The 11,596-nt window shown below is 42.6% G+C and overlaps 1 protein-coding gene across 9 annotated transcripts in view; it reads right to left on the bottom strand.

Annotated features, from left to right (window-relative positions):
* The window catches only part of Kmt5b (lysine methyltransferase 5B), a 46,340-nt gene that overhangs the window by 27,193 nt on the left and 7,551 nt on the right, over nt 1-11,596 (bottom strand). For 5 of the 9 annotated variants that reach the window (XM_050137486.1, XM_050137485.1, XM_050137481.1 and 2 more), the window contains exon 2: nt 1,850-2,085. The exons of 1 other annotated variant lie outside the window; for it this stretch is intronic. In XM_050137486.1, the coding sequence (XP_049993443.1) occupies nt 1,850-2,009 (160 nt within the window). In that variant the 5' untranslated portion in view covers nt 2,010-2,085. Of the gene's footprint in view, nt 1-1,849; nt 2,086-9,605; nt 9,781-11,596 lie in introns of all 9 variants that reach the window. 3 more of the 9 variants (XM_050137483.1, XM_050137482.1, XM_050137484.1) reach the window with 2 other exon arrangements.

Here is an 11,596-nt window from a genome sequence, read left to right as displayed (position 1 = left end):
TAGAAAATTTGTATTGATTCTAATTTTCATTCTATGGTAGAAATTTTTATGATTTCAATCTTTTTTTTTTTTTTGGTTTTTCGAGACAGGGTTTCTCTGTGGCTTTGGAGCCTGTCCTGGAACTAGCTCTTGTAGACCAGGCTGGCCTCGAACTCACAGAGATCCGCCTGCCTCTGCCTCCCGAGTGCTGGGATTAAAGACGTGCGCCACCATCGCCCGGCGACTTCAATCTTTTTAAGTTTGCTTATGTTTTTTTTACATAGCCTGGCATATTATATGCCCTAGAGAATGTTTCATGTGTACTTTGAGAATAATGAGTAACACTGTTGGTGAACAGAATGTTCTTCTGATATCTGACTGGTCTAGTTCATTTACGGGGCTGTTTAAATCTACCCTTTTCCTGTTCACCTTTGGCCTATTGTTGGTCCCACTGCTGAGAGTGGATTGCTGTAGTACCCGATTTCCTGCTACACTGTCCATGAAAATCTCAAGTGCTGTCAGCGTTTGGTTTATGTGTTCTGGGCCCTGGTTTTAAGTCAGGTTGACCATCTTCTTTGACACAAACACTTTGCTCCTTCTTCTCTGTCATTGGCTCTCTGCATCATTCAACCTGCCCAACAACATTCAGCATGATGCTGTCTTCTCCACATCCTATATCTTCAACAATTTAACTTAAATGAAAACCTTTTACTAAAAAACAAGAAGTCAACAATTTTATTTAAAAGTTTCAGAAATGCCTAGTTTTCGGACTACTACAATACCACGGAGAGAGCAGTTTTCAGCCTATGCTGATAGCAGTTTTGGGGGGAGTTGGTATCCACGCAGAGAAGAGCTAGTTAGTTTGGGGCTCCCTCACATTCTTAATTTCAAACAGGAGTTATGCCCAATTTTCCACAGAAACAGTGATCTGAGCAGATCTAGAAAGAGTAAAGGCACCTGAGCCCAAAGAACAGCATGGACTAGTAAAGCTAAGGAGACCATGTTTTGAACCTACAACAGGCCAGCCAATACAACTGAGGAATTCCATACTGACTGACCGATGTTAGGAAAAGTAGAAATTGAAAGAGTCATCCTGAGCATGGGCAAACACTTCTGAATAATATTCCTGTAACTATCCACTCAGGCATAGGCTTGTTCTAGGGTATTTGTTGTGGAGGGGAGACAGGAAACAGAAACCATCCTACAATTTCTTCAACTCTCAAAAAAAATAGCCTCATCCCCACCAAAAACCATAGACAGTCACAACAATCTTATAGGCTTTCCCTGTAGTTCAGCAGTCCATGAAATTTGAACAGATGGCAGGGACTGTGAGGGTGCCCTAAGGGCCATCTCTTCTTCGTCCACTCCTTATGTAGAAGAGGTGACTGTATGGTTCAGCTTGCTCCATGAAGTATTTATGAATTTTACATCAAGACATTTATTTATACTTAAATATAAGAAATTCAGTAGTAGCATTTTAAAAACTCCTACAGAACAGATAAACTTTCTATAAGTTATGGGTAAATAAGCATCACAGAAATTACATAAAGCATGAAACTTAAGTTTCACATTTTACATGATAAGAATCAAAACTGCTATTGTGTCTGTAGTCCCAACTACTGGGGAGGCTGAAGCAGGAGGATCACTTGAGCCGAGGAGTTTAAGTCAAACTCTGGCAACATAATGGGAGACACACACACACACATACACACCAAAAAAGAGAAAAGAAGAAAAAGAATCAGAATGGACTTCAGAGAATGAAAAGACTCCTGCTGTGTGAGAGCAGAGGGGAGTGTGATGACAAGAGCACGTGGAAGCTGAAGGAACAAGGTGGCACCACAGTGAAAACAGAGACGAAGCGTGTACATACATCTGTTGGACCGCCTCTCAACGGCGTTTCTGCCAGTCTTCAGGGTGTCCTTGCCCGAGTGCTGTAATTTTGATTGATTCTGCTGATGGTCATTAGACAACTTGCCTCCATTTCTCCTGCCATTCACCACCATGTTCTTGGAGTCTCCCAACCACTTCATACCCACAGACAGCCTGACCCAGGAGCATTTAGTCACTCTCTTCAGATAGCTTAGAGAATAATTTCAATGTTCTCTCCTAACAGAAACAAAACATGAGAAACAAAACAAAACGGGGAGGTAAATATATGAAAGACCATGTCAACAGACCGTAAGACACACAGACCACTCTTGTCTCCCTTCCACCACCACGTGTTGTCTCAAGACTGCAGTGCCCCAAACTTCCCACAGCCAGCCTCTAGCTCCATAAACATTTCCTTTCCAGTTACCAAGAGTGGAAAGCCGTTATTGCCTGGGCACAGCTCAAGAACCTGCTGATACAATGGTAACGCTCTAGGAACTGTTAGGAAACTACAGGGAATGAACCTCTCTCGGGGCTAGGAAAGCTTGGGAAAAGGCATCTAGGTGAAATAAGGGCTACTGCAACCTTTACCACATTACTCTGTGTGAGAAGCTGACCAACACCACACCCGATTCCCAGGCCCACAGGTGGGAAGGAAAGAACCAGCTTTCCCAAGGTGTCCTCTCATCTCTAGATTCATTAGATTCATGATACGAATTTCCTATTTTTCCACTCTTTAAAGGAATTTAATGACCCGTATTCAAGTACCAGTCATACCCATTTGGAAACATGTGCTTTATTGTGCTTCACAATGGCAAGAAAATTGAGGGAAGCAATGTGTACACAGTAGTCACTATCTCAACTTTAATGAGCTGGATTTGGGGATAGGGATTTATTTGGAGTCTGATAGGTCACATTTGCTGTTGTTAATGGAATGAGTGACTATACTGCTTGTGATGTCACCTCACTAAGGATGACACTTTAGTCCAAGTCAGACTAAAGAGCACAAGTGAGAATGTGTAAAATTGCAGTTCCTCAGAACAACTCCGTCAGTGCACAGTGAAATGCTGCAGCTAGCCTGCAACAGAAACAAGGCAACTCAGCACTTCTAAGTACAGCTCTCCGGGTTTTATCCACAGCAGACATTGGATCTTTCTCTTCACGAAGGCATAGAAACCTCCAAGTGACAACTGCTGTTGAGAGCGATGACTGAAGCCAGGCTCTCACACAGGCTGAACATGTATTCTGCACTGAACCACAACCCTTGCATCATGATAAATTCTGAAGACTGCCAAGGAATGCACACCCTGAATGATACAAACACAAAGCATCCATTTCTATGTGCCTTCAGAGTTCTTTGTATGACTTCAGAGACAGGAAAAAGGGGGGTGGGTAGGCTCAGTTGACAGATAAAAGATGCCTGGCTGATGGGCTGGTCTCCGAGGCACTATCCTCTGGGTCTGTTCCTATTCAAATTCAAGTACTATTGGACTTTGATTGTACCTGTCTTTCAGGTCTTGTTGGATCTTCATTAAACTCAGAAAAGTTCCTGCAGGACAGGGTAAGTGAACTACATCAAATATAAGCTAAATATCTAAATAGCAAATTTTGTTTAGAAACAAAGTATGTGTATATGTATTTGTCTCTGTGTGGGAATGTGAAAATTCTGGTGCCCTTGGAAGACAGAGATATCAAGTCCTTGGAAGATAGAGTTAGAGGGGCTATGAGATACTTGATGTGGGTGCTAAGATTGAAGTCAGGTCCTCTGCAAGAGCAGTATATACTTTTAACCACTAAACCATCTCTTCAGCCTTGAATTGTGTCCAAAGACCTTTTACTGATGATCAAATACCGTGTTCAATGTTTAAGCTTGGGAAGAAAGAATTACATTACAGTATGCCATGTGTGCACAGCATCTGGAGCTGGAGTTAACAAGCAGTTGTGGGTGCTGGGAAGCAAACTCAGGTCCTCTAGAAGAGCAACAAGATGAATGAGTAGGTGAGATTGCTTGTCACCAAGGCTGACAACCTGTATTTGATGCCCAGAATCCACAAGGTAAAAGGAGAGAACCATATCCTGAAAAGCAACCTTTCACATGAGCACCGCTTTACATAACTTACCCTCCTAAGCAAAAAAAAAAAAAAAAAAAAAAAAAGTTTTTGTTTTCAAGACAGGATTTCTCTGTGTTAACAGTCCTGGCTGTCCTGGAACTCACTCTGTAGACCAGGCTGGCCCCAAACTCATGAGATCTACCTGTTTCTGCTTCCTGAGTGCATTAAAGGCATGTGCCACCACTACTGGCCAAATAAAAGTTTTTTAAATTATAGAACCAATGACTCAATATTTTTATTTTCTGTGTATGGGTGTTTTACCTGCATGCAATGCTCGTGCACCACATGCATGCCCAGTGCCCAAAGAGGAAGAGAGTTTTAGATCGCCTGAAACTGAGTGTGAGTGTGAGCTGCCATGTGGGTGCTGAGTATCAAACCCTGGTCTGTGAGAGCAGCCAGTGTTCTTAATCACTGAACCATTTCTCCAGCCCAGAATTCAGTGTTCTTGTCTCCACCCCCAGCGTCTGGGACAACACACAGTGGACCAGAACTCTCAGCTATTAATAAAGGTTGGGGTCTAAACTGATGCACTGCAGAAACATGTCCATGTTGTCCTGAAACGGCGAATTAGTTACTGCCTGACCTCTTTATAGATTTTTTTTTATTAGACACCCACAATGCTAAAGTTCAAACACAGATAGAGCAGGACATACAGACAACACCTATGACCTCCCTACTTCTCTTGCTACTATTTGCTACTATCTATGCTTTTGGCTCAGTACTTTGGTTCTGTGCCTCTAGGGGTAAGAAAAGAAAATAAAAGAAGAAAAAAAGAGAGAGAATCTCAAGTTCTTTTGGTCCTTTTGGAAATCTGTCCAAAGACCATCCCATGTGACACACACTTTATTAATAATGACCAAAGAATGTGTTTTTAGGAGTACGAAGTGTTAACTCTGTAGAACAGGACTGATAGATATGGCTTTTATGTGATGTTTGTGCCAGTGCCCACAAAGGCCAAAAAGGGACATCATATCCCATAGAGCTGGAGTTACAGATTTGTGAGCTGCCTGACCTGGGTGCTGGGTCAGAACTTGGGTCCCAATAGAGCAGCAACTACTCTGTGCAGAATCTTTAAATTCTAGCCGAGAGTCTGACTCGGGACTCAAAGAAGCCCAGTGTGATGAAACTTGTGTGTGGTGCACACGACAGCGTTGAGAACAACTGTTTTAAATCATTTCTTCATTGTACCATCTGCCAGGGTAAAGACAAGAGGCCAATTTTCTTTTCAAGAAAATTCATGGGGCTGGAGAGATGGCTCAGTGGTTAAGAGCATTGCCTGCTCTTCCAAAGGTCCTGAGTTCAATTCCCGGCAACCACATGGTGGCTCACAACCATCTATCTGTAATGAGGTCTGGTGCCCTCTTCTGGCCTGCAGACATACAGACAGAATATTGTATACATAATAAATAAATTAAAAAATTAATTTAATTAAATTTAATTAAAGAATTAAAAAAAAAGAAAAAGAAAATTCATGAAACAGAAATTTAACATACCTGAAGTTCTACCCAAAAAAATCTGTTCTGAGTTCTAGGAAAAAGCTCAGCAGCAAATCATCCTAGCAACCGCACTTTAGTCACTGTAAGCTGCTCTCACCGTGACAGACCATAGATCAACAGCTAAGAACAACCACAGCAGGGCTGATCCACTGTGGTCAATGACGCTGTTGTCTAAACAGGTCCAGAGCGTAGGGGGCACTTGTGCCAGGAGTCTACCGCTCACCAGATGCTCCTGAAGGGGACTCTGCTGGAATGGAAGGATTCTGCATAGAAGCATGCTGTACAGACAAAGCTGGCCTCAAACTCACAGAGACCTTTCTGTCTCTTCCTCCCCAGACATAGGATTAAAGGCATGGACCACCACACCCAGCTGGCTTGCTATCTAATTTCATGATACACTGCTAAATCTAGCTTTTACATGAGTGCTAGGGATCTGAACTCAGTTCCTTAGGCATTTTACCAACTGACCCATCTTCCCGGCCCACCTGTGGGAAAACACCAGGAAACGATAAATAATCAAAGAAACTCAAATGGCTCAGTGGATAAGGGGGTTTCTTCATAGGCCTGGCAGCTTAAGTTCCATTCCCAGGACCTATATAAAGGCAGAGGTTGTCCTGACCTGCACATGTGCACCATGGCACAGACACAGTAATAAATTTGGATAAGCAAACACAAAAAAACTCAGTTAAGAAGTTGAGGAGATGGCTCAGCAGTTAAGAGCACTTGTTCTTGCAGAGGAACCAGGTTCAGTAACCAGCACCCACATGGTGGCTCAGAACTGTCTGTAACTCAAGTTCCAGGAGATTCACCAACCTCTTCTGGCCTCCCCAGGAACAGGCTTGCATATAGATCACACACATATGTAGGCATAACACACACATAAATATATCTCTTTAAAAACCCTGAAAGTAGGAACTACACGATACCTGTACATTGATATTCATAACGGCATTAAAAAAAAGATTGTCAGCACATACTTGTTAAAGAACAGGAAAGCAGTATTAGCAGGAATGATTCTGGTCAAGCAGGTGTGATAACTTTTTTTCTCAGAAAGCTAAGGGAAGAGAGGAAGCTAGCTGCAATCAAAAGTGTACTAGGAATAGAGAAGGCAAACACCAGCCTAAGGCAGAAACACCTTTACAGTCTAGTGTGGCCGAGCAGACAAGAGGGTAGAGGGGCAGGGCAGGGCAGAGAGGCTAAAACAAGCCACAGAAAGAAGATTTTTAGAAGCCATTAAAGATAGCATTTATTCCTTCAGAAACAGAGGAAGCAGAGTGGTATTAGCATCCACCTCAATTTTAAATAATCATGCTGGCAGGTTACTGTTGTGAAAAGCTCACAAATTAAAAGTAAAGATATACCACTGGCTTGCATAGGTAGCAAGAAATGGCTGGCTTAATGAATTCTCTGAATGTTTCTTGGACAGCACTTACTGAGAAACTAAATGTGGAAGTGAGACAATGAGGACCCATTAAGTTTAAATGAAGAATCCTGAGGCAGTTGACAAAGACTACAGGAATCTCAGGCTTTAATCATTTCTAGAATACTGTCTAGAGAACCAAGTAGACCAGAGCAACCGACACAGGACTAAGAAATAAGCTGGGGATACCATGTGGTGTCACGGTGCTGATGGTACTTCAAGTCACAGAACCAAATTTGTCTAGGTCTGAGTGTAGATAAAGTAAGTCTAAGAACTGAGAAGACCAGCAGAGCTGGAAAGATGGCTCAGCGGTTAAGAGCACTAAACTGCTCTTCCAGATGTCCCGAATAATTCCCAGCAGCCTCATGGTGGCTCACAACCATCTATAATGAGGCCACACGCCCTCTTCTGGCCTGCAGGCACACATGCAGACACAACACTGTATACATAATAAATAAGTAAATCTTACAAAAAAAAAAAAAAAGAGCAAGGTGAGCACAAAGCACCCCAGGACAAGGAGCAGGATGGAGGCACAAAGAGCAGCCAGGAACAGCAATTGAAGGAAGAGTCATCTTGGGTACAGGCTGCAGAGATTCAGAAGGCAAGTCAGGACAGGTCACTGATGACAGCCCTGCTAAGAAATAAGCATCCTACAAGGATTTGTGTCTCTAAACATGCACTGAAGAATATAGAGTATGTACTGAAAAAGATGGCAGGAGAAAGAAGATTAGCAAAAGAAAGAAATCTCAAATGTCAGGAAAGATATATGTAAATTAAACTCAAAGATTGAGGGATGCTATAAATAGACTGATTGAGATGGCTTTTAGGGTCTAATTTATTTATTTGGAAGACTAAAGATTTAAATGACTCAATAGTTAAGAGCATGCACTGTTCTTTACTTTTTAAGTAAAATTTATTTATTTATTTATTTTGGTATTTTGAGATAAGGTTTCTCTGTGTATTCTTGGCTGTCCTGGAACTCACTCTGTAGACCAGGCTGGCCTCAAATACCACCCATCTACCTTGCCCTTGCCTCTGGAATGCTGGGACTTAAAGTGCTTCAGGGAGTGTGCTACCTGGAGATACTGGACCACCTCAAACTGGAGTTACAGAATGCTGTGAACTGCTACATGATGCTGGGAAGGACTTAACCCTGGAGCCCCTGAAAAAGCAGTAAGTGCTCTACACTGCCGAGCCACCTGTCTAGCTCTAGTGCTAAACTTTAACAACTGGTGAACATGGTAATAGATGCCTATGATCCCAAAACTTGGGATACAGAAGCAGGAAGATTAGTAGTTAAAACACAAGCCTCAACTTGAGGTCTGCTGAACACGTAAGCCCCTGCCTCAAAGGAAAATGGGGGAAGGGTAGTGATGGTGGGAACCTATTACTGCTGACTTGCTAAATGGGCATGTCAAACTGCCTCCTAACTATTTATGTTTATATATACAGGTCAGTGTTGCCCTCAACCTTGGGCGGAGAAGTTATTTCTGCAATGGTCAGCACTTGAGGTAGGAGTAGAGATTCAAAACTGGTCAAAGTGCTGAGAATAAATGATTATTGAGTGCTCAGCCCAAAATGGGACATCTCTATCAAACCTACTCCTACCTCCAAGGCTAAGAGAGCATCAGAGAGGAAGGGGTGGAAAGAACACAAGAGCAGGGTGGTGGGGAGGAGTACTTTAAGTGCTGTCTTCTGGACATGATGGAGCCGTTTCGCTCATGAGCGCACTCCAGTTGTGGTCATCTGCAAAAGATCAAGACTGCAGCCTTGGTCAGTACTCCAGCAGGCAACACTAACTGCACTCAGTGGGTTACAAGGACAGGGAGGCATAAGGAGTAGAAAGGGTGTGCTGGGGGTTGCTGGGAGGAGTGAAGGGAGGAGTTGGGGGTACGATCAAGATACATTGTTTCTGTGTAGGATATTGCCAAAGAATACATCAAGAATTTGCTATTTAACATGCTTATCTAGCTGGAAGATGATGAAGTACCAAGAGGTGACCCTGCATCTAAAAATGATGCAACTAGGTTCTGAGGAGACATACAGTGATTGCACTAGGAATGGCAGCATCATTCCCAAGAGGCTGATTCACCAACACTAAGGAACAAAGAGTGAGTGGATCAACAACTGGGGAAAGAGGTAATGTTTCTCAGGTTCTAGTACTAAACAGGAGCGTGGGGGCTGTTTAGAACCAGTATGGAAATTTAGGGAATTAAAAGAAAGGAAGGTTGCAGGGTGGTAGCGGCACACACCTTTAATACTAGCACTTGGGAGGCAGAGGCAGGTGGATCTCTGTGAGTTCGAGGCCAGCCTGGCCTACAGAGCTCCAGGAAAGCCAGGGCTGCATAGAGAAACCCTGTGGGGGGACGGAGGGGGATGACAAAAGCTAGGCACGACAACCTGTAATCTCAGCACTTTTGTAAACAAAAGATCATGAATGAGGCCAGCTATATAGTGAGACCCCTGCCTCAAAACTAGCACAAAATAATTCCAAAAGTAATGAAATGGAAACTTGCAATCATATTGTGTTATAGTATCACTAGGGAAAAGAGCACCAATCTACTACCACAGGCTCCTCCCATGAGAACATGACAGCTGCATTTACAGGAGGAGGGACTGTTTTCCCTAAACGACTATAATGAATCTATTTACTTATAGTTAGAAAAAACACCAAAGCTGAGATAGTTTAGCCCATTTCATTAGAAAGCATAGTTATCTTAGTAAACGTACTTGCCCTATGTCCACCAACAATGGAACCACCAAGTCTCTGGATGAAAGTGCAGTGCTGGTCAGTGCTCCTGAGCTGACAGTCTTGGCCCACTTGGAGAACTCTGCTTCCAATTCTTTTTAACTTCAAGATGGTACTTTTTTGTTTAATGTTTGTCACAAACTGCTTGTAAAAATTCTGCAGAGAGGGGTGGAGAGATGGTTAAGAGGTTAAGGGCACTGGATGCTCTTATAGAGACTTTAGGCAGTTTGATGGGACAAATACTAGGTTGACAATTTTCTAGGAAGCAACCATGATTTTTTGTTTGTTTGTTTTTTGTTTTTGTTTTTGTTTTTTCGAGACAGGGTTTCTCTGTAGCTTTTTAGAGTCTGTCCTGGAACTAGCTCTTGTAGACCAGGCTGGCCTCAAACTCACAGAAATCCGTCTGCCTCTGCCTCCCAAGTGCTGGGATTAAAGGCGTGTGCCACCACCACCCAGCAGCAACCATGAATTTATGGCCAGTTCTTGCTCCTGTGACTGTTCTGTTGGAAAGCATTCCGTCTGAGAAGCCAGGAGTGTTAAGAGTGGTAAGAGTGTTAGGAAACAAAAGAAGGAAGCTTATTTATTCCTATAAACTCACAGGATGCCTCCCCCTACATTGAAGATGTCCCACAAGTGTTTATCAGTACCTATAGTCAAAGAATCAAAGAACAGGTCTCTATACCTGTATGACAAGATACACACACACCAACAAATTGCAATTTCTTTCCAATTTCTATTTCTAGATTCTATACAACTAAGGTCAGATCTACCTGTTCTGTCAATCAAGAACTCTTCCAGATGCTCTCAATGTCATACCTTCATCTGGAGCCAAGAGAATCAGGTCTGAGGTCAAAAACATCTCTATAGAGCCTCACCTACCACCTTTTCAGGATAATATGAAGGCTAGTTTCAAAAACCATTGATCGTGGTAAGTTGGCTAGGGTATTTACTCTAAAGAAGAAGGCAGAGGGCTGAAAATGCAACGTTTGTTAGGGTCTACCCTCTGGTACTTGTGACTATTATGAGGAAAAGGTTCTCTGAAGATGCTATTCTTAAATTAAATTTAGGGCTTTATAAAAAGATTAATCCTGAATCATCCAAGTAAGCTACCCCAAGACTATACTTTCAGGTATCATTTTTCTAGTTCGTTATTAAGTAAGCTACCCTAATGCTAAAAAATATCCTTGAATGAGAGACAGAGAAGCTGTGGCTAGCTCCTCTCCACACTCTGCCTTGAGCCAGGTGATACATGAACACACTGTGAAACTCACTTGCTTTAAACCACCAAGAGCCAGGCAGTTTGTTCCAGCAGCCACAGGAAACTGCTACAAAGACCAAACAAAGTACACCAAGGTAGAAACTTCCAGTCACACAAAATCCCACCACTACCGACACTGTTCTTATAGAACCAACAGATTGAAAACACCGTCAGTTATTTTCCTGCTGTGACTACAGGTGTGAGACACAGGTACAGACTTATATGGGTTCCAAAAATACAGCTGGCTTCTCAATTACACATCTAGGTACTAAAGTGGTGTGTGCTAAGCCACATAAACATAATTCCTTAAGAACGATATAACTGACATTATCCTATTTGTGGAAAGCCTATTGAGATAGAAATTTCAATTTACCAAAACTTTATTTATTTACTTATTTATTATGTATACACTATTCTGTCCTTGTGTATGCCTGCAGGCCAGAAGAGGGCACCAGACCCCATTACAGATGGTTGTGAGCCACCATGTGGTTGCTGGGAATTGAACTCAGGTCCTTTGGAAGAGCAGGCAATGCTCTTAACCTCTGAGCCATCTCTCCAGCCCCTTACCAAAACATTTTAAACAATAACCCCCTCCACTGGTAAGTTCTCACAGGCAGCTACAGTTCCTGGCTGCCAATCTAGAGCTGAACCTGAAATACAGTCCTCTCCAAAGTGTTCAGCAGAGAAAATACTGATTGACAGTTTATTTGGGTG

The sequence above is a fragment of the Alexandromys fortis genome, unplaced genomic scaffold (genome assembly GCF_014885135.2).
Source record: "Alexandromys fortis isolate MF-2015 unplaced genomic scaffold, M_Fortis_MF-2015_v1.1 scaffold_3, whole genome shotgun sequence".
Taxonomy (NCBI): domain Eukaryota; kingdom Metazoa; phylum Chordata; class Mammalia; order Rodentia; family Cricetidae; genus Alexandromys; species Alexandromys fortis.
Note: the sequence above shows the minus strand (reverse complement) of the source record. Positions and strands in the feature narration are given on the sequence as shown.